Source organism: Hirundo rustica, chromosome 1 (genome assembly GCF_015227805.2).
Source record: "Hirundo rustica isolate bHirRus1 chromosome 1, bHirRus1.pri.v3, whole genome shotgun sequence".
In the NCBI taxonomy this organism is placed as follows: Eukaryota; Metazoa; Chordata; class Aves; order Passeriformes; family Hirundinidae; genus Hirundo; species Hirundo rustica.
Window position 1 is genome coordinate 12579447 of NC_053450.1, and position 23863 is coordinate 12603309.

The following is a 23863-nucleotide window of genomic DNA, read 5'->3' on the forward strand; positions in this document are numbered from 1 at the left end:
CATCAGCTTAAGTGCTGGTGTCATGTATTCCAGCCTTCAGTTCCATTTTGATTCTGTGTGATGCAAGGTTGTGTCTGATTAGTTTCTGTAATGTGTTTTGAACAGAAATAAAGAAAATCTCACATGAAATTTGTCCTGCTTCCTCAAGCATGTGTGCCATTAACTTTAAGCATGAACTTATCATTAGACCATGGAAATGCAGCTCACAATGGAGCTGAAGGGGGATGGTTAGCAGTGACCAGCTCCAAGTGACTGCCGAGAGAAGTGGGTGGGGAGTGCTGACTGGAGGTGAAGCTTTCAGGCTGTCTGGTACAGGCTTGGGAGGGCTGAGTTGTGTTCTTTGCTCATGCTGCTCTAAGCGCAGTACAAAACCATGGCTTTGTAGAGGAATGAAAATTAATTAATATTTAGAGGCTTTACAGTTGGCAAAATTGATATGCTGCATAAAATAAGAAGACATATAAAGCCTTCCCTCCCTAGAAAAGATAACATTTATGCTGGGGAAACTCAGAAACTGTTGAAGAAGTGTTTGCTAAAGGGAAAGATCAGGCTTAGGGAATCTGTGGCTGAATCAGCCCACATCACGAGCAAAGTCTCAGTAAAAGAAACAGGATAAGTAAAGGGAGAATTTTTGGAGTTATACAGAAGCATGGGATGGCCTGGGAATGTAATCTCCATTATATGTGTAAGCTTCCCAAGTGCTGAAATCAGAGTGGAGGCCCGTGATGCTGATGGGGAGGAGGAAGCATCCACAGGGGCTGCCCACTGCTCCAACCAGGACCTGTGCTGGGTTTTCCCCTGCTGTTTCTTAACATCTAAGACATTTTTGATGGTGAGTTATGTTTTTTGAAGCCTGATGTAGATAACACGGTGTGGATAGTCACTGTGACCTATTTGAGGTATCAAAACCCTGAGGTTTCACAGACTGCACCCTTGCATGGCTTCCTGAGAATAGCCTATTTAGTCCAATTCTCTCCTGTTTGATGGGGCCATGACCACAAATCTTGCCTTGTTGACAAAAAAAATTCTCTTAACAACATAAAATTGCTTATTGCAAGGTACTTTGAAGGTACTGCCTTAATTTGTTGAGTGCAAGTGTGTGATGGTGCCTATAGCCCCCCTTAACATAGCTTCACCTTTCCTATAAAAGCAGCTGCAAATTTAAAAGGACACTGTGCAATATTCTTTGTATTTTTAAAATGCAGTTGTTGATCTTTTTAATCCAGCCTATTTGTACCCTACTCAAAGCCTGATTGCTTACTAGCCACTTTCTGGAACCAATTGCTAAGGTGCTTCTTTCAGATAAACTTTACCTTAAGGATGTGTTTGTCACCTGGATCTTTCTGAAGTTATTCTTTCATAACATTCATTCTTGTATTCCGTGTAAGAAGTATAATAAGTGAAATGTATTCTAAAAAGGATTTAAAACTAACCCCTCATGATTTAAATCCAAGCTTATCTTTTTAAGAGATGAATAGACAATACACTGAATTCAGTGGAATTACTTTTAAACCAGCAGAAAATAGGAAACTGAGCATAGTCTCACTACAGTCTGAGAAATGGCCAAAGCACAAAGGAGATCTTTATTCTCACAAGGTGTTTATTTTTAACTAATTTCTGTCATGTCCCAGATGGAGATCTGATGCTTTTGGCAGATCAGGAGGTTTACTATTTGAAATCCATTTCAATCCATTTTCCATGAGGAAAAGCAGATGATGTTAATGGATAATACTTGTCCGAACGTCGTAACAGATATTTCTGTAGGAAATGCAGTGGGAACACTGACAAGGAGGATTGTTGACTGTTTTTTGGTTTATGGCCACATTAAAGCTGCTGAAAAGATCATGTGACACATCTTCATAGATGGTCTGATTCATAAATTCTTTTCTTTGGGTCTTAGTTTTGATGATGGCACCAGCAGCTCACCTCATTTTTATACAGTGCTTCACTATAAGGCATGCACTTGGCTGGAGTTTAGAGGAAATTTGATCTCTCACATAAAGCCTAGCATGCAAATTCTGGTATTATGGCAGAGGACACTCTGTGCTTTTCTCCTGCAAAGGGGAATTCCTTGATCAAGTGTCTTCAAGCATATTCGAGTACGTTGTTTGTTTTACTTTCATATTGTAAACCTACACATCCTGTCCTCATTCCTATAGTAACAAAAGAGCTTTTCCTCCGGCTTGCTGGCTTCCCCTTAGTGGTCTTTGTCTTCCCTCCTAGGAAACAGTTTGAATGTGTCAGAAGAGTCCCAGTTCCTCAGAAAGGCGTCTGGCCAAGAACCTGACCGAGTTGGTCTGTAGTTTTTCTCTCATTAAAAGCCTGCTTCTTCCCCCCCCAAAAAGTCATCTGTGAACAGTAACAAAGGATTAATTGTGGAGTCTTGGGACCTGGCAGAAGCGCGCATAAATGAAGTGCTTTTTTGGAAACTACATTGCCTGTCTTGCAGATCAAAAAATAAATCCAAAATATTTCAATGTGTATAAGTGGATTAATTCATTTGATTGCCACTTCCCTTCCTCTTCTCTTTGTGGGGAGGGGCACTCCGGAGATTGGAATTTTAATTGCCTGACCGCAGTTTCTTATTAGCAGTGCAGCAAAAGGGTATGGATCATTAATTAGTACTGAACATAAGGATCTCTGAGGTTGAGTTATAGCATCAAACAAATGAGTTTAGACAACTCCTGACTAAATTTATAGTTTATAAGTAAATTGAGTTATAATAATGAAACTATTAGAATTTTTGTATGAGTCCCTGCATGTTGTTTTCTGTGTTGCAGTGTTCTGGTGGTCTTAAATATTGTGGCCTTTTAATATAAATATATATTTAATATTTGTATATATGCTAGATGTATATATACTCTGAAGGTATATATATGTATACAGGCCTATAAAATAGTTATTCATAATTCGGAGTTGTTATACAATGGCATGCTTTATTTATTTTTTATTAAATGTTTCGAGGTATTAATTAATTGGTAGTTTCATTGGCAATATATAAAACCAGTGTTTTAGTTTGTCGCTTTCTTTTTCAGTCAGTACCTGAATTTGTGCTACTGTATTGAAAAGGAAATCCAGCTCTTGAGTGTAATGCTCTGAAAACAGAGTGTTATCCACATTATTGCTTTAATGTCCAATAGAATGTATAATCTTTTTTCTGGTTTTAAAACTTGATGATGGAAGTGAATTGTATAACTTCAATTTAACTTTGCTATATTTATGATTCTCAGACAGTGCAGTGTGGAATAGGAATATGCCTATAATAGATACAGGTATCGACTTGTTTTCTGCTGTGTGGATTAAGAACTGGTTAGTGAACAAAATGTAAACGTGTGGGGTCATCCTAAATTGCTCTGTATGTAGTAGGTTTGCTGTGCGTTGTTATAAAACAGCACGTTCTGCAGTATTTGCACCCAGAATTTAGTGGTAAATAGGAAATAATTGCTGGTAAAACTTACGAGTCATCTGAACAGTGTGTGCCTGATTTCAGCTAAATTCATAAACTGGGCTTTGGTTATGGACATGTAATTACAAATGTTGGTGAAGTAAATGGAAAGCAGTGCTCTGAAGTTTAAATAATAACAAAAATTATGGATCCAGTTGTACCACCTGTTCCACTCCCGTATTATATTTGTGCTTTGTATCCATTAACTATCCCTTTTGGGGCTTTTAAAATATGAACCACACCTGAATATCCAACAGCCATAAGGTCTGGGCTGTAAAACCCAGCAAAATTCAGCGATGAATCCAGAGATCTGTGCTTATGTTTAGTAGGAAGTGGGATGTTATTAGAAGCTAGAATTTTTTTTTTTTTTTTTTTAAACAGAATGCATGTATTTACTTTATTTTTTCATTCTACTGTGGAATTTCATATAAAGATGGCATTAGCAGTTTATCAGTGCATTAATAGCTCTTTATTCATATCCCTGGGGCTGAGCAACCATCTTCTGTTGAAATGTAGTAGAAACTAGATGTCTAGTTCTAGATGTGAGTTCAGAAGTTGGAAGGAATTTTCATAGGATGTACTTTCTCAAGGTAGTTTCCTTGGCTCTTGCTGTGCTTGAGACTCAGTTTCTGGAAAGTGGATTGTGTTTCTGCTCTCCCTCTGCTCCTGCTTCCTTTTTCATGGAATTTTGTGAAACACTGCAGCTGTCTGCCATGAATTCACCAGTACATCGCATGGAAACTTGGCTTTTGGCACATGGAAGGGCTGCCTCTTTTCTTCTGTCCCATCTCTGGGGAAATAAATTCCCATTTTGTGTTCCTGCTTAGGTTTTCAGCCAGATTTTTTACTTCAGCTTCCTTCCTCCCCCTGCCCCTCTTTCCTTTTCTTAATTAAAATATGCTAAGGTTGAATGGATATAGCTGCAACTGAAAAAGGACAAAAATAGCACAGATTAAATAGCTACACTATTGAGACTTGGACCTTTATTTGGAATTACATTTGCTGGCATGTCACTGTACCAAGGTTCAAAAACTGACTGGATTACTTTTTTCAACAGATCAATCATTAATATCTAATTTTAAAGGGAACAAAATTTTGTTTGAAGTTGAACGTGATTTTCACAGCTTCAACTGTTCTGCTCATAAAAATTAATGACAAAGTCATGTTTGTTCAGTGTTAGCAGGAATAGATTCACCACATCTGTATCTGTTCTGTTTCTTGGCTTCCCTAAGGCTTTGAGTACATCCAAACTGAGATGGCAGCTGCTGAAACCATTATCTCTATGACACTGGAAGCAACTGCTTATTTTCAGCACCTTTGAAAATCATGTGATTTTTGGAGTACCCAAGGATGAGCACTGTTTTGGGAAGTTAGGTGACACAGGTTTTTAGACAGTGGACTTTAGGTAGATATCTAAAAAAAGTTTTTAAAAAAATCAATCTCATCTCTTTTTGCCTGAAATAGTTTCTGGAAGCCTGATGGAATTCTGTGCCAACTCTTTCCTGAGAAGAGAACAAATTAATTTAAGAAAATACTCAGAATAGGATCAGACAAGGAAATGAAAACATCAGTGTTGAGTGAACAGCCTCTCTGATACATCACAAATGGTCCTTCCCAAAAAGGAATATCCCATAACATACCTAAACACAGAAGTCCTTATGATTGAAGTTAACAGATTTTTTTAAAAAGGATAAAATGAACAGTGGCAAGATGGGCACTATGGTGTTTTAGAGAAAAAGTAGCAATAGCTGCTCACAAAGGCTGGACTCTAGATTTGTACTGGTTTCTCTGTCAAATTTTTATGAAGTGCCTTGAAAACTGTGCTGCTGAAGCTAATCACCTGCTCTGTGGTTTTGACAGGAACACTGTTTTCTTCTCCACTCTTCTGAATACTTCTCTTGCTTTCATTTTGAACTCAAAAACTTCAGTCGGCTTTCCCCAATTTAACATCCTTCACCACAATGCCCTTTTTTCCACCTTTCTGTTATTCAGTCATTCCTGAGCTGGCATGACATGATCTGCACCATTTCCTTGAACCGTTCTCTCACAGCATTTTAATAACTTTAATAACAAATAAGTTCATGATGCCTGAGCCCTTTCAGGCCATGTCACTGCTGTTTGAATTGTGGGTACAATCAAGGGGCAGCAGCCAGAGATGCAGCCACAGCTGTGTGCAGGGGGAATATTGGCTTAACCAGGGCACTTAAATGGGACGTCTTGTCTTGTCTGAGCTCCATCAGGTTTGTGCAGGGGAAGGAGGCTGTGACTACCAGATTTGCCTAGCACATCAATAGCAAAAGCAAAAATGAGCTTAAACTATCAAAAGAATTAAAGAACAAGAGAAAAATGTTGCAATATTTGCTGCATAAAGAGGGAAATATGAAGTATACATATAAAAGAGGTATTGGGTTTTAATAGAGTAAGATAATTTCAGAATCCTACATTCACTTTTTTTATCCATTCTGGAAAAAAGCCTGGAAGAAGCTGAGATACAATCTGACACCTTCACTCTCACAAAAGGCTCAATCTCAGTTTTATTTCCCTAAGAGAAGGCTAAGAAGTGAATTGGTTTTTGTTTACATACATACATATGTAAGTACAAGTAGATTAGGTAAAACTGCTTCCCAGCAAGTGGAAATAGTTGTTGAGATTGGTGGTGGGACACTGAACCAGAAGCAAGATGTGAGTTGGAATCACTGAAAGTATTGCTGGAACATTTTAGGTAGGGGAATAATAGGGTCACTTACTTGGCTGAATGTCTTTCTTTAAAACATCCCCGTACTTCAGACAGCTCACAGCTTCTGTATGAAGCAATCGTTGCATGACTGCTTACCCACTGTCACAGAAAGTTGGGATGGTTCTCCTGGCCTTACAGTGTATGGCTGTATGTTATTACTTGGCCTATTCTGTTCTTTTCCCTCATTTTACTCATAGCACTATACAGCACTGGCAGCAGGTGCATCTCCATCTTGTGTATTTACACAGCTTCCTATGCTGGGATGCTTGGTGAGCAGAAACAATGGACATTGAGGGTTAACACCAGTCCAGAGAACTCACATGGTCATGCAGCCCCCAATATTCATTTATTGTTTTCCATCTCTTTTTCTCTCTTCCTTAGTGAAATACATGAGAGAAGCTACCCCGTATGTGAAGAAAGGCTCCCCGGTGTCGGAGATCGGGTGGGAGACGCCGCCCCCCGAATCCCCGCGCCTGGGCTGTGCCTCTGCTGACCCGATGTCGCAGCTTTCGCTCTCCATCCACAGAGACAGGAAGACCATTCCCCTCAAGATGTGCTACGTGACACGCAACATGACGGTGTCAGACCCCGAAAACAGGTGAATGGGGTTTGCCTGGGCTTGGGATTTCACTTGCACATTGAGTGGTTGTTGATGTTTTTGCGCTGGGGTTGGTGAGCAGGAGCAGCTCTGGCCACACCAGCAAGCCAGTACCCCTTTGGGAAGGGTGGGTGGTGGTGTCTGAGCCACGTGAGACGTGGCTCAGCTTTTGGGTTGTGCTAGAGAAACTTCGATGCAGTAATCCAGCACTTTCGTTGGAAATAGAATCTCAGGGGGTTGTTTTCATCCTGACTAAGTGTCTGCTTTTGAAGGAAAAGACACTGTACAGGCTAATTGGTTACATCCTCCAAGCTGGATAAATCTGATTCCACTAAATTGCATTTTCTTTCCTTTTTTAAATGAATATTGTTTTAAGAATGGTCTGGTTTGAGTATTCAGTTCTGGACATTAAAGTCAAGAAGAGGAGAAAAGTTCCACTTACAAGGCATTAATGGGGAGGTTTTGTGACTTGTTCTTTTTCTTAATGTTAAAAATAGGATGAGGTTTTACCAGCCCTTATTTATAACATATGTGGAACAGCTGCACTGCACCAGCACGCTCCCTGATCCCTTCTCTAACAGCTGCTAATAAAAAAGGGAACAGTCAAGTCAGTGATACAGACTGATTCTCCATCCAAATAATGGCTTTTTCATTTTTCTGCAGTGCTCAGAAGCTGGGTGTAATGTCTTTGATTCTCAGCATTTACATATAGGCATAAACAAAAGTTACATTTTCATTTGCAGAGAAGGATAAGGAGAAGTGAGGAGAGCAGAAAGAGGCTTGGGAAGGATGAGTTTCTCTGTAATCTCTTGCACTGCAATTCAGAAACTATATTAGTTTCTGTGTACTTTTCCATCATTCCTTTTTGTATTTGTCTGACCTTTTAATTTTCCCTCTCCATGCTTTATTGTTTAGCATGGCTTTACTTTGCTTTGGCTCTTCATCTCACATAGTGGCTGCTGCCATAGTCAGCGGTAACTGACTGCTACACAAATGCAACTGTAAACCAGAAATAACCCTAGCAGTCCTTCTCAGTTTGGATCAAGATGTTCATTGATATTGGCCACTTTTTTTTCCACATATATCTGCATAGTTTATGGTTTGACAACTGTATCATCTGTCTGAGAGTTTGTCTTTCTCGCTGCCATGGAGTGTATTTTAAAAATACTCATACAGGTTGCATTTTTTGCATCAGTACAATGTAGTGATACTTTGCCTGCGTTGACATTATTTTGTCATATTTTTTCCCCTTTCTTTTTTGACTTTATTGTAGTTTTCACCTTCTGTCACTCTCCTGGCCCTCAGCTGGTTTGAGAGCCAGGACTGATTCAGGGACACACATTCATTGCTCGTGATACCTCTGCAATGGAGCTGACTTTTGTTTGAAGTGTGCTACAAATGTGTGTGTTCTTCAGTGTTACTAGGAAGTAATGTGTGGGGGAGTCATACTGCTTGTTATCATGGTTTTCATTTTGTGTTGCTGTCATTTCCTGTGGAAAGTGTGACTTCTGATTTTTACTGTAGTCCAGCACAGTACAGTCTAAGATGGATTTTTCCATCTAAGCATGCAGTACCTCACCATCACGCTAGCTGCTGTGTTGTAGTAGCACCCCATGGATTAGCATCTTTACTGGTTTCAGTGTTTTTTAACAATTCTCAACGCTGGAACTCATATTTCCCAGTATAAATGCTATCACAGTGCAGCAACCGTTTCCCACTGGAATGCCTTCCAAGGTAGTAATCTGATTCCAGAAAAATAATTTTATCTTTGCTTACCCCAGAGCCTAAGACATGTCCTTACATGCTTACAACACTTCTGTTTCATAATCCAGTGACCTGACACACATAGATTTTGTAACTGATGGTATCGCTTTGCTGGATGGCTGTAAGAGAGCTCTGCTGGCAGGATGCCAAAGCATATGTTGGCCATTTAAGGGCTCCTTTGGACTATAACTGAGCTAGTTTTCATTTAAGAGCAACTGTGGGCATGGAAAGCCTGAGTTTTCCAGTGCAGTGATTTCTTCAGTGCAGGCTGGGGATAATGTCAGCAGCCTTCTGGGACTAGGATGGACTGATTTGATGTTCAGCATGAGAAGATACCTATGTTAAGGGACCCAAAAGGAAATACTTGCTTGTTGGCACTGAATTATCTCCAGTTCTTAGAAAGCTGCAGTGAAATGTGGATTTAATGGGCATGGAGGAGTGTTGTTTTTCCCATCAGAGCTGGTAGCCCTGCGTAAGATTTTTTTCTTCTCATGGAATACTGACCCCAGTTCAGAGATTCTCAAGTCTGTGTCTACTCTCAGATGTTTTGGTGAGTTTGTTATTTTGGAGCAGAAGCGAAGTCTGATGCTTTTAGAGCCAACAGTTCTCAGATGTCTCCTTCACCTAATCTGCCTGTGGGTTCACTCTGAAGGAGATCGGGAATTGCCTTTTCTGTTACCTGATAAAAAAAGCTGTAAGATACCAAGAGGAAGATCCTTAATACAAACCAATACCAAAATTAGTGTGTAGGATTTTTTTTTTTTAGTAATAAAAACATGGCAACAGGAGAGAAGATACAGAGCATCTATGCCATTCTTCTCTAGGTGAAGGGCTTGTTATATTTTAGGCTGGAAGAAACTGGTTAAAATAATTGCTACTTAAATCAGTTGTTTGCCTGTGTTTTCACTAATAAGTTAGCTTTTTGGTGGCAGGAGCAAAGGTTAATGTCAGGCTTCACAGAGGAGCATCCCCTCCCAGTGAAGGGACATGTGGAAATGATCATGGCTAGTAATGCCAAAAGGCAAAAATCTTGCTGCAATGCAGAAAGCTTTTCATCAATTTCCCCTGAATTTTTTTTCTGTTGGTGCTTTTAAAATCTTGGGACATAATACAAAGGTACGCAGTACAGGAGACACAACACTCCCTGGAGAAATGAGACAGTGCTGTGCGGATGGAAAAGGTTTTCTCATCTGCTTTTGAAGTCACCCTGAAATTCTGTTTGCACATTTTCCAGCCAAACCCAGGAGATGTGGGCCTGATCCTGTAAGCACTTGGTGTGCACACATCATGTTCTTCCAGTGTCAGGAGTCCAGAGCAGTGTGATCCTCACAGGGAACTTCAGCAGGGTCCAGCCTTAATGATTGGGTTACTCAATGGCAGGATTTGACCCTCTGATAGGAAAGGTTTGCTTTGGTCTGGAACCTAGGAAAAATGGACCAAGATAAATTCCAAGCAGTGAACTTCTCCTATCATTTCAGGATTCATTTCCTATCATTCCATTCCTATCATGAACTTTTCCTTGTCCATTTCAGGACTGGACTGAGAATTACAATCAGAAGTTAAAATTGAGCAGGTGTGTTCTGTAGGTGTGCGTTGGGTTTGTATGGCCAGGTTCTGGTTGCAGGGGAGCTACAGAGGTGGCTTCTCTGAGAAGCTGTCAGAAACTTCCTCCATGTCAGAAACTTCCTCCAGTGCCAGCCAGCTCCAAGATGGACCAGGTCAAAGCTGAGCCAGTCAGGAGTAACCCCTCTGTGATATTTAAAAAGGAAAATAAGATAATTACTTTGCAGATGTAATTCTGGCCAGAGAAGATTGGAGTGAGAATGTGTGAGAGAATCAGCCCTGCAGACACCCAAGTCAGTGAGGAAGGAGAGACAGGAAGTGCTCCAGGTGCCAGAGCAGAGATTCCCCAGCAGCCCATGGTGCAGCCCATGGTGAGGCTGCTGTGCCCATGAGATCATGGAGGATCACAGGGATGCAGAGGTGCCCCTGCAGCCCAGGAAGGAGCCCATGCTGGAGCAGGTGGATGCTCAAAAATGTCTGTGATTGTGTGGGAAATCTGTGCTGAGGCAGGTACCTGGTAGGGACCTGTGGTGAGAGGAGTCATGCTGGAGCAGGTTTGGTGTCAGGACTTGTGACCCTGTGGGGGATCCATGCAGGAGCAACCTGTACCTGGACTGCACCCTGTGGAAAGGGAACCACACTGGAGCTTCATGAACATCTGCAGCCCATGGCATGGACTCACATTGGAGAAGTTCATGAAGAGGAATGAGAGGAACTCCACACTGGACCAGAACAAACAAAGTACTTCTCTCCCTGAGCGGCAGCAGAAACAACCTTTGATGTGCTGTGTAACGCTCATTCCCTGTCTCCCTGTGCCACTGGAGAGGAGTAGGTAGAGCCTGGGAAGGAAGGGGATGGGGAGGAAAAGATGGTTTTGAGATTTATTTTATTTCTCAGTATCCTGCTCTGATTTTGTAAGTAATAAATTCAATCAATTTCCCAAAGCTGTAGCCTGTTTTAATCTGTGATGGTATTTGGTGAGTGATCGATGCTGGTCCTTATTTCAGTTTAGGAACCTGTTATATTTTCTGTCCCCTGTCCACTAATGGAGGAAAGTGATAGAGTAACTTTGGTGGGAGCTTGGAACTCAGGGTCAACCCACTACAAGGTGGCAGAGGTATCCATTGCTGGTATCCATTCATTCTGGACTCTGCAGTGAGCTGCATCTGGGAATCACCTGAGCTTCCCAAGACATCAAGGAGGTGCAGAACAGGACAGAATGAGACCTCTTCACTCCAAAGGCAGCAATAGATTCAATCAGGTTCATTACGTTGAAGTGGGGTTTTTTATTTAAATTTTTTTTCTGGTTCACTAAATGAAGTATTCACAAGGTCTATCGTGAAGCCTTTGCTCCCCAAACTTCCTTTTACATACATTTAAAAATAATAATTTCTTCTTACATTATTTAATAACAGGAATGTCAGTAATGCACAGTAATAGTGAGATTTAACATTTTGAGCTGTAGTTGATGTATGTATAAATATGTAACTTACGCAGCAAGAAATAGCACTGTGATTCTAAAATGGCATTTCAAAATCTTAAATACAAAACAAATTCTAGTGAATTTGCATTTACTTTTGTTATAATAAGACATGAAAACAAATGTTGGAGCTTCTTTAAGAAAAAAGCCTGAGTTTCAAACAGATTTAATATGACATAGTAGAAACAAGTCCTTGCATCAAAAAACTTGAGTCATGAATGCTCACAACAAATATAAGACGTAAGCAGAAGATTGTAAAAATGCAATAAAAAGACAAACATCTTGAAGTAGACGAGGGAATGAAAGACCAAGGAGCTCCTGTACCTCTTCAAGTTCCTGCTTATATAACTTAAGGGGAACTGAGGGGACAGGGAGGCAAGTATTAGGCAATGGAGAAGGTTCTAGATATCTCTCACGTTGATGAAAACATGGTCTGGCTCATGGCCCCACCTTTCCTCTCTCTTGTTTAGTGAACAGGACCATACCTTGGTTTTGCCAGGTATGAGCAGGCCCTGGTGTGCAGGGCAGATGCCCATTCTCTTCCAAGAGCAGTGTGACGTAGGGGTGCACCTGCAGGCTGGGATTTTCCCTGCTATTGGGGAATCATTTCCCTGCATCATCGATGTTTGGGGCTCACAGAGGGCAGGGCTCTGCCACAGAGTAACCAGAGAACCAGAATGAGTTAAGCCACTCTTGGGGAGCATAGGTCACACTTACCTTGTTTTCTGCCTCTTAGGAGATAGCTGATGGCGCTGAGCATAGTCAATGACACTGGCAGTAGAAAGCACAGATGGGGTTAGGTGGTGGGCAAGGGCTGTCCTGTCCCACGGAGTAAGGAGGTGGTGGCCCATTTCCACTGCTCTGCTGGCACTGCTAACATGGTGGAGCTGTGTCAGTCCTGGGTGGACATCTGCAGCTCTGTGGGGCTTCCGGGGGGGGTGGACATTTTTTTTCCCTGGTTCAGTACATATTTAACTGGATTGGGCTCTGGTTTAGCAAACTTGGGCCTTTTTTCTGTTACTGTATGTTGTAGGTAGGTAAAGGAAAGATGAAGAACTTATGTCTGCATGGGGGATAGAGCATAGACAAAGATCTAGAATGGGTGCATTGCCGGTATTAAAAGCACCCTCCCACATCTCCTGAAGGAATTTGTGCTTTGTTCCTTATGTTGTTATTGACCTGCTCTCTGGCTGTAGAACCTCTGTGACATGCAGAGACCATACTTAATTCATAGTGTTGTTGTGAGCTACAGCTTGAGATCCCTGGATGAAGGGCATGTAGCAGTTAATTATCATTATTGGTACAGACATGTTTTATTATATGAATATCAATAAGTCCTTTGAAGAAGTCATTGAGCCTGCTCAAGTCAGTCTGATTTATATCAAGAATTTTTGTTAGCATATGGGGGTTTTTTCTGGTGGGCTGTGTTTATTATCTCCTTAGATTACTATATCAACAATCCAACATTAAAGTAAAGCAACTTGAAAGAGTGTAATTCAAATCCAGAAAAGAACAAAAGTGACGATAATCAGGGTGAAACTCTGGTTGACTCTCCCCTCATTCTTAAATTACCCTGTTGTGCTATCGCAGTGTGCTTGGTCTGTTACAGCCTTGCCCACAAAAGGCTGCAGATTTTAAAGTCATGATGAACATGGGTTTTTAACCTTAGCTTCCAAGTATTTTACTGTAATGGATCCAAATCCAGCTTTTGTGTGAAGCTGGATGTCTCATGTTGTGTCTCTGTACTGTAACTGCTAATCTGCTTACAAAATCTGCTTTTTATTGAAAGGGATGAACAAGTAGGCAGCACATGAGGTTTATCTACTGTTGTCTCTTTCAAGCTGAGAGAAGTTACATAATTTAGCTAAAAAGGCATTGGCTGCATCCCCTTCAGTACTCCGAGGGTAGGAGAGGGAAGAAGTTGGGCTATGGGCAACAGGAATGGAGTTGTGGGATGGGTCATGGGACCTCCTTTTCCTCCTTGATACATTGCATGGCTGTGAGACCCTTCTCAGTAGCCATGGTCACTGCATTCAGGGCTAGGGTTGTCAGGTGAGGGACCTGTAACATTGCTGGTTTTTTCCTCTCATAACAGTATTTTGGGGGCAAGTCATTAACTGCTGCAATTAATAATTTATTAACTGATAGATTTAGTAATTAATAGTTCTATAATTGGTTGTCTGACAGTCCTCTGTCATCTACATCATCTGCCTTTTGGGCAGCTCTGCAATTGCTGGTGCATTTTGCAAGCTGCAGTCATGTGTCTTGATAAGGAGCAGTTTTCCAAACCTGTAGGAGCTGGAGCTCTGTAACCTCTAGGCAGAAACGGTGATTTTTAAATTTGTTTTTCATTGTGTGGAATAGTTGTTTTCTGTCATTTGTGAAAATCCCAACCAGCCAAACACTTTTAGTCTGGGTCCTACCAATTTTTAATCTTAGCCTCAATTTCTTCTCATCTTTCTTGAAAAGCCACTGAGATCAGACACTTCTGTAGGACTATCCCTCCCATAAAGATAAGCATTTTTGTCTTTTTTGAGACAAACTAGGGTGAACTTCATTACTTTTTTTTTTTTTTTTTTTTTTTTCCATGATTCAATTCTTGTTCTGTTAAATCATGTTAAAATAGGTTTCTAATGTCCTAAAGACTGCTGTAGTCTCTGGGCAATGGTTTGAGAACTGAATTACTGGGAGATGTGCCAGGATCTGAGGACACAGTGGAAACCCCTGAGTTTTCCTGCAGGGTTGTCTTGGTTTGGAAAGACAGGTGTCTGCCAGGGAAAGCTGGAGCTTCCCTTAGAATGGAGAAGGTAAACCCTCTCCCTGCAAATTATTATAGTTTTGAAATTAAGGGGGCTTTTAGGCAAAGATATAGGAATAACAGTTCTTTACTAGGAATATTAAAAATACAAATGTAGTAGTACAAAAAAACAAGCAAACAAAAAAAATCCTAGAAAATACTGACAGAGTCAGAATACAGCTTGACATCCTGTTGGTCAGGGTGTTGGTAGCAGTCTAGTTAAGTCCTGGAGTGACAGATGTGGTTCTGTTGGAGCAGAGAGGATCCTGTAGAAGGATGTGGTTTTCCTCTGAAGGTCCAGTGGCAGTGAGATGGGTCCAGTCTTCCTCTGGGACTCCAGTGGAAAACAGGCTCCCCTGGTGTTCTGAAGCTCAGCTTTAATGCTTGGCTCCTCCCACTGGGTGGAGCATCTCACAATGGAATGATGTAATTTTATCAGTCATGCAGTGAGCCTTGATGGCCCACTAACAGCAGATATCCCCTGGAGGGAGGATGGGTTCTGGAGGAAATAAAGAAACACTGCCCCAGCTGGTTTTAACAGCTGGCCCGTTAACAGAAGGACCTGCCCCCTTCCCCCACAGAGTAATGAAGAATGGTTTATACAACAGATAAAGAAAAACACATCCCCACTCAGTTTCAACAGATAGCAAATAGAATGCACATTTTTGGTTACATATTGCAACCTAAGACAAGGGTGTTTGAGATACCACTGTAGAACTGGAGAGTTACAGCATATTGTGACTGACCTTCAATCTCTGCAAGTTCTGGTGAATTTGGGATGAGGCATGTCTCATTTTCTTGGGAAAAAAAGAAAAAAGGGAAAAAAAATAGATTAATCTTTACTCCTGGCATAATGACATGGGGCTTTCTCCCTTCCTCATCCTTCTGGGGCATACAGGTCAGCTCCTGGTGTCCTTCCCATCTCCAGCATAAATCAAATAGGAATGGGTAAACCTCCTGCATGTGTAACTCATAAGCAGTATCTGTGCATGCATGCATATAGGTGGCTATAAATAAAACTTTATGTATGTATGTGTCTATGTGTGAGCTAGGCTGGATATGACCTCACAGGAATAAAATGTGTCACCGAGTTGGGTGGTAAGGAAGGATGTGGGTGATGTTGAGGTGGCAGTAACTGGCTGGAAGAATGCTTTCAGCTGGATTTTTGATTAATAAACTTTTAACCAAAGTCTGTCTGTCCTGTGAAAATACTAAATAATGAAAAAAAAAAAAAAAAACCCCAAAACATATGCTGGTGGATTTTTGTGTTGCATTTTGGGTTTTTTTTCAGCCATTGCTTCAGTTTGGGGAGTTTTGAAAAAAATCAAAGAATTTTGATTTTCCCCATCAGCTTCAGCTGTAGAGGGTTGAGCTGAGAAATGGAAATAAGAGCAAAGGAACTGAAAAATAATCAGGTGAAGGGGAACAAAAAATTTTGAATTGCCTTGGGAAATACATGGAGGGAAGAGAAGAGCACAAATTAAGGAAACGTGATGAAAGAAGAAGCCAACCATCAAGGCAGAGCAAGAAACCCAGAGAGTGAAGTCTGCAGCAGACTTTACTTAACAAACACTTCTGTAAAAAAGAAAAAAACCAAAGCTCTGAGGAGATGGAGAAAGAGAAATGCTCCAAGAAATGTGTCACAGAATAAAGGGAAAGAAAGCAGTGGGAGTGATGTAGGGAAGAGGAGAACAAATAGTTAATTGTGGTTTTATGTGCATCTATATGTAAAGTTATGCAAGTACGGACATCCAAGCTGCTGCTTAATAATGTTGAAGAGCAGTTTAAAGACCCCTGAGATCTCCCAAAGAAAGAAAGTTGATGGACAGGGGTTTAAGTTTCCTGCTATGCTCCCAGTCCCCAGAGTCTTTGTGTTATGGCTTGGAGAGAGTGACAACCTCAAGGCTCTTTTTCCTGCCTGGCTGATGTCCTGTGCTCAGTGCTGGGCTTTCCCTCACCTACCAGCATGTCTGCAAATTGGATTTCAGTCTCACAGCTCTGATCTGCCATTAATTAAGGAGCAGGATTTTCAGCTGGTGTATTTAAAGTTGCTCCTTCTTGCACCTCGTGTAGTCACAGGCATGGCAGCAAATGATATCTACAGTGAGAGCCCTGGTGGTGGGCTGCCATCAGAGGTGCTCCAGCTCAGTTGGTTGTTGGTAGATGCTGAAGCTGATCCTTAGTGCTTAGGCTGTGTGTGAATACTTTGCTATTTTAATACTCTCCGGTCACTTCTAGCTTGCTTTCTCCTGTGTTTCTGCTGATGGAAATGCCTGTTTTACTGTAGTAAGAGTTTTGCTGAAGTTGCTACTTCTTCTCATCACTTACATACAGCTTTTCCATCAGTCTCTGTGTCTGTTCAATGAGAAGATGGGTCTACTGCCAGCTGTGGCAGTGTCAGGAGGTGACCCATGCACACTGTCTCCAGAGAAGCTGGCAGTATCTCTGGAAGACTGGCTCCCAGGTGGTGCCTCTCCCCACAGCACCCAGAGGCCAGTAATTGATCCAGAAGGAATTTGTGGCTTTGTAGTTGTGGTTGTCTGGCTGTGGTTTTGCTTCACTTGTCAAGTAGGCAGTGATGCCTGGGATTCATGATCATGGAAGCCAAAATGTAGATCTCTACCATAATGCGGCATTGAGACATGCCCTGCTCGATAAGGTGGACCTGCCGTTTCTCTCTTCCGGCAAGACTTTCTTCTGTGACAATTCATCCACAAGACAGAGCTGATTTGCCAGCAGCCCTACTAATTTTTCTTGTTTCCATATCAATTTTCATCCATGCTTGTGGATCACATCCTCTTCTTTCCCCTGGGTCCTACTACAGCACATCCTAACAGCAGCAGCAGTATTCCTTCTCAGAAGACATCTAATTCATCTCCAAACCCATGTTCTCTTACTTACTTACGCAGCATGAGACCCCCCACCCTCTTCTCAGTTTGAAGGGGTCATTTACCACTGTTACCAGCTGTAATCATGTGCTCTTTGCCAAGCCCAGATGCAGTTCCAGCTGCAGAAGGTTTGCCTTGCTGCTGCTGCTGCTTTGAGGTTGGCTTTGGCTTTGCATCAGGGAAAACAGCTGCTTGAGGTAGCTGTGGTCAGTGTATTGAATGTACCAATCACAACTTCTGTTCTTAAAATTTCAGCATCTTCTAAAGTTAAATCAGATTCCTGACATCCTTATGAAATAATGCTGTTTGTGGGGTTTTTCCCAAATAACTGACCCCGATTTCTCCTTGAAATAGCGCTTTTGCTGTTGTTTTGTGCTGAATCCTCTGTGAAGAAGACTGAGCTCTGTATTCCTGGATTGCCAATATTCAGTACCATTACAACCAGAATATAAAAGAAAAAAAATCAAGAAAGTAAAATGTAAGAGGTCTTTTGGGCACTGTGGTGTAAGATCCTGATCCTTAATATCCATATAATTTTAAAACTATTCAATTACTTTCGTGGTTTCTCTGGGTGGAGAAGGCAGTGGGTGATGTCTCTGCAGATTGGTCAGCATCTGCATGCAGTGGTATGAGCAAGTCATTGCAGAACCAAATCCTTTCTTTACTTGCATGTGGCAGAACTCCACTGATATCCCTTTTATTAAAGCCCAGCTGGTGGCAAATAGAAATGAAATCAACTGTGACAGCTCATTAGTGATATATACACCCTCTGGTTGGACATAAGTCTAGTCCAGCTCCCAGGAAAGTATCTACACCGTTTTTAGCACTATAAGCTGAAAGTCACCAAGTAACTCTTAATACAGCAAGTACCTTTCTGACAGCGAGGGGACCGAGAGCCTTTCACATAAAAAAATTCCACTTGATTACCAAGTAGCTTTTGCTTGGTAAAATTGCTTTCACTTCCATTTAGGTTCATCAAATGAAGATACTTCTTCAGAGAGTTTGCTGGGGAATTTATTGCAAGCCTAAGTCTCTCTCTGGAATATTTTCCTTGCAGACTAAGCCCAAAGTTTCCATTGCTTAATTTTAATGTATTCTGTTCCTGGTTCATCTCTTGATGCTGCATGTAGAAGTCAAAAGAACCGTAAGAGTTTTTTAAAATTTATTTTATAACAAAACCTACAACTATTTAAATATAAATCAGGTTGAGCTCTTCTAAATACCCCCTTTTCCTGGAAAGGCTCTTAAGTTTGTACACTCAAAAAAACCCAAAATTACTTACTGTGGTTTCATGGTGAAGACAGTGATGGCAGAGACCGAGTGAGCAGTTTGGCCTTTGAATCATCTTTAAGTTTGCAAAGTCAGTGAGAGACTGTTTTGTTCCTCTCTGTGCCAGTGCAAAATCAAAGTAATGTGATGGACTCGAATAACTCTGGCTCCAGCTTATCATTAACTTCATGGGATTTACTCCATACTTTAATCAGTCACTGAATACATAATCTGACCCAGGAAGAGTCATGAAGTGTTAACTCAGTGCCCGATTTGGTCCTGAGCCAATGCTGGTGGCAGAAGTACTTTCAAGAGTTTTGATAAAAGGCGTTTCTTAGATAATGAACACTCCTACAGAAAGAAGCTTTATCAAATGTGGAATGAGTATGGTCTACCAGACATTTTCTTTAAACTTCTTCTGATCCTCTGTGAAGTAAAAAGTCTGATGAAGAGAGGGAGGGAGTTTTCCTCTCACGTGCCAGGTTACAGCATTTGGAAGCACTGGGTTTTGTGTCACCCCCGTGTTCTGCGGGTGGAGAAGGGGATGCTGGAAACACTCCTCAGCTCACTGAGGGTCTTTGAGGAGAGAGAAAATTACTCTTTTATTGTAAGGTTTGCCAAATGATCTCTGAGAAAATGTGATATCATTCATATGCGTTGCCAAGCTGGAGAGATGCCGCGCATCTTGGCAGTCATCTAGAGCTAACATATAATTCCTTTGGGTTAGTATGGGCTTTATCAGAAACAGCTCCATATGCAGTATTTACATAACTGTGGTGGAGTGTGAGAATAAACACAGCTGTGGCATTGCCCTAAATATTTCAATTCAGTGTGGAATTAAGGGAACTTTATCACTGAGCTGCAGATAAACAGAAGTCAGTAAGAGGTGGTCAGTTTAGCCAAGGAACAAATCAAAACTATAATGGCTAGACTGCTGGAAACATTTAAGTGCCTTAGTCTTGCAGTTTACTAAGACCACTGGTATTTTTTTTCTTTTCAGAAAGTATGGAAATGCCATCAGTCAACTGCTATACAGAAAACATCTTCCAATTGGACTGGTGAATCAAAGCAGCGTGGGCTGAAAGGCAGAAAAGGAAAGAGTTTATAGGGATGCAGCACTTTGAGCATCTGATTGCAGTCAGAGCCCATGGGTTTCCGGGGAGATTTAAAGTTTCTTTTAGTATCTCTGTCCCAGTTGACTGTGGAGACAGGAGTCCTGGGTTTTTGGTGGAAATCTGCAAGCTCGGTTTCCTAAGGTTTTCCAGTCCAGATCTTACAGCAATTGCCAGTAGCAGAATTCAGACAGTTGAGGACTTAGGGTGTGTAAATAAAAGTTGGCCTACGTAACAGTTTGCTGAGGAATGGTGCTTGCAGATGTATTTCTGAGAGTGAACAAGTGCTGTGGATAAAAAGAATAATTTTCAGCGTGGTCAAAGCAGCATGTATTCCTGTTTTGAACTAAGTTTTGAGAAGTGTAATAGTATTGTTCAGTCATCTTTTACTCATCTCAAGGAACAAGGAAGACTTTCTGCAATTGTTAGTGCATCACCAACTTGATGAAGTCACAAACTTTGGTGACTGACAAACATCCCCAAACTAGCTCTATTAGAAATCACTGAGGGATGAGTATTTTTGCATGGCTCAGTATGTGTGTATGCATATGTATCCTAGAATTTAGATTTTGATATCACATTTGAATATGTAGATATTAGAAAGAATATGAATGGTTTAGAACCCCTTAAACAGAACTGTCAACAACTGTGTAAATTTTAGGGGATAGAACTCTTGTACACTTACCTAAATAGTCGCCATCAAGAAAAATATACTTTGATGAAGGCCCAAGTACTAAAATACCTCCACTCGTTTGAAGGAAGAATTTACAAATTGAAGGTAAACAAGTTGCCATTTGAAAGCTCTTTCAGCTCTCAATAATTTATTTTTACCTGCTACAACTCTAAATTATTAAGAAATCACGCAAGTTTTCTGCTGCTCCTTTCCAACTGAAAAAGCAGCACTTTCTTCTGAGTCTTTAGAGTCTGTGTTCAGCACTTTGTTTATTGCATAATGTGCAGTGAGTTTGTAGGTGGAAGTCCCCATGTAGAAGCCACAGGCTTTGTAAAGAGCACACAATCTATATGGTGTATTAACATTTGTCAAATATAGCACAGTACTGCTGTGTTGTCCAAATAATTTTTGTTTTTAAAAGAATTATTAAAATGGGAGACAGAGGACTGAAAATCCTGATTGCTACTCCTGGCCTGTTCCCTGCCTTTTCTGGGTTCTTCACTTTTCCAGTGTTTTATTGGTGAAATGAGGATGCTGTCACTGACCTAATTTGTGAAAGGCTGTAAGATATCCTGCCAAAAACCTGGTCTGTAAGTAATAAGCAACATTTCACTGACTACCACAGTGTATTTTGAAAATCCAAGCCTGTATACTTTGTTTTTGGTGGTGACTGCCTACTAGAACATGCTCCAACTCCAGTTCAGCATCACAGTGGGAACTTAGCACTGGAAGAGCTGTGTTTGTGATAGAAAGATGGACTGGAGAATGGTAGCTGTGCATGATTGTAATGATCAGTGGACACAAATGGCTAAATCCTAACCATGAAGGAGATGGCTGTTTCTAGCAGCTCAGAAAAAATGAGTGTGATTTGGAACATGCCAATCTATAAATATAGTTTTCTCGTTCTCAAGACTGCCATCATGTATCAAGGAATTTTGCTTCGGTACCTGAAACTGAAAATTTGGTGCATCCTGGACTGGCTGAATAAGAGCATTAATTTTCAGATAGTGCTGGACTGCAGCAGCTTTACTGAGGAAACATGCATTACTTTGTTGGCTCAGTGCTTCCTGAAAAATCAAGCCACTTCTTAAGCTATCCAGTGATTTAAGACCCTGAACGGTTCAGCTGCTGAGTTTGGAAAATCATGACCTTTTCTATATTTAGAACAGTGTCTACGTGGAAACCTCCCCTTCTCCAAATGGACAAACATGAAACCAGGGATCCTTCCTCTCTGAGCCCCAGAGGAGCTGTGCAGATCGAGTCATCCTCTGTTCTGGATTCTGCTCTGGTTTAACCAAATAATTAAAACCTCTTAATTGTTCGTTAAGCTCCAAATTGCTGGATTTTGTAATTGCACAACAAATATTTGCTCCACAGCACTGTTTTGAACTTCAACATGAATAAATTCCACTGAACTAATTAGTCTTCTGCTGCAGAAAGGAGTCATTGTGTGTCCCAGAGACTGGGCAGCCATACACAGGACAGAAGGACATGCTTAGGTTCAGATCCCAGGTCGAATTTGGGAGGGTAAAATTTGGAGCTGTCACTGCACTTTTATAATAAAAAAGCACAAGTGTGATACAGAGTTGAGTGATGGGCAATGACCAGGGCTTTATTTTATAACTGCTACATAAAGATAAAACAGGCTATTACTTAGTGGGTTATTTAACAGATGTTCAAGTAAAATGGCCCACAAAGCTATAAAGAGCACAGAAAGCCCCACTAATAACTTATAACTTCACTAAGAACAGAGTTGAAATAGCTGAAGCTGCCTGTTGAAGGTGTTGGCACAGGTCCCATTACCACAATGAACAGGATTAATTTTCCTGAAAACTGTGTTTAGTTGTACTTTTCAAACCACGGTGGAAGCCCACAGGATAGTCCAGTAGGAATGTTTTCTTTGAAACAAAACCTATTTCCTTCTACAGGAATTTGAAAATCTTTAAAAAGTGCCTTCCTGCAACAGTCATATAATTGTTGTTAGCACTTTCTTGTTGCCACTGTTAACAGGATCTAAATGGAGCATTGAGGATGCTGGTACTCCTGGAAGAAGGCCAGTTGTGCTAGGCCTGTGTTAATGTGTAGTGGTATCACTGAAACCACAGAACAATCCTAGGAAAATTCCTCTCTTTGGGATGAGGATGATTTTAATTTATTTCTACATGTATAAAATAAACCCACTGAAAAACTCTGGTTGTGTCATGTTAACCAGCTAAGGAAGGCAGCAGCTTATCCCTGGCTTCTCCACAGTCATGTTCCATGCAGTTTGCAGTTCTGGGCAGTGTCCATGTCAGTGAACGTTCCTCTTGCCTTTATATTTGAAACTCCTGTTGACTTGCTGTATGTGGGATTGCATCAGCACTGGCAAATCCCCTTTTCAAGGATGTTACCGTAATGCCAGTAGAGATCTGGCTTCAGTTAAATGATCCTACTCTATTCAGGTGTTGTAAAGGTAAGTTTTTAGTGCTAGGTCTCAATATTAGTATCCTTTTTTACTCCTTGCATTCGCTAAATGAGGTAATAAATTTAGCTGCCTATCAGTATATGAATGAACATAATGTTTTTCCCCCCATTTTTCTAGAATTATTGAAGTTCATTCACCTGATGCCAAGCACACCGTGGTGCTCAGGAGTAAGGATTCGGCTACAGCCCAGGCCTGGTTCAATGCCATCCACTCCAGTGTCAATGAGCTCATCCCCAGGGTGATTGCAGAGGTCAGAGACCAGCTGGGTAAAACAGGGATTGCTGGAAGTCGAGAGATTAGGCATCTAGGCTGGCTTGCAGAAAAGGTAACAAAAACATTCTTATTTTCATTTCTAAGCTCTCTTTCTCTTATTCTCTGTTCCTGAATTTAGCCTGGTCTGAAAGTAGAGAGACTAAATGAGATTCTGGGGTTTGATTTACCTTTCCTTGAAGACCTTTCTTTCCTTAACATGCCATTTTTTGTGCTTTAAAAAAACAAGCAGAAAACTATAGCGTCCCCATAGCCTTTGCTTCTACATGCCAATTAAAAAGGACTTTCCTGGGAGATGAAAAAGTCTCATGTCAAGTTCAAGGATGGGACATGAGTCACAAAAACTGACACCAGCCCTTGAGTTCACCTGCTGTCACAACTCCTATCATGTATATGAATTGCCATCTTTCTACTCCCAGCTTGGGAAGTACCTACTTGCTTGGTCCATGGGCCACCCCTCTGGAACTGGGCATGATCTGGAGCTTCCCATTAAGACTGGGAGCTTGTTCTTTAATTATTCTTTAAGTGTTCTTTAATTGTAACCCTGCGTTTGAGCTGAGCATCCTATCAGAATGAGCTTGCAATTGCAACTCTTGCCCGTCTTTCAAAGTTCGAGTCTTAGAATATTTTATGCCCAGAGAAAACGTGGTGTTCAGTTCAATAGTAGTTTGGGATCTGTTGACCTGTGGAAAGACAATCCATGAATGCACAGGGGTGGTATTAGTATTAGATGATCTGATTTTAAATCAATAGTCTCAGCATTCATTTTAGGCACTATACCAACTGATAAGTGTGGATTTGCT

General features: G+C 41.1%; 1 protein-coding gene across 1 annotated transcript in view; it reads left to right on the top strand.

Annotated features, from left to right (window-relative positions):
- SNTB1 (syntrophin beta 1) overlaps nt 1–23863 on the top strand; it is a 113867-nt gene that overhangs the window by 48846 nt on the left and 41158 nt on the right. Inside the window, exons 2-3 of the mRNA XM_040063714.2 lie at nt 6564–6780; nt 22908–23115. Of these exons, the coding sequence (XP_039919648.1) occupies nt 6564–6780; nt 22908–23115 (425 nt within the window). The remainder of the gene's footprint in view (nt 1–6563; nt 6781–22907; nt 23116–23863) is intronic.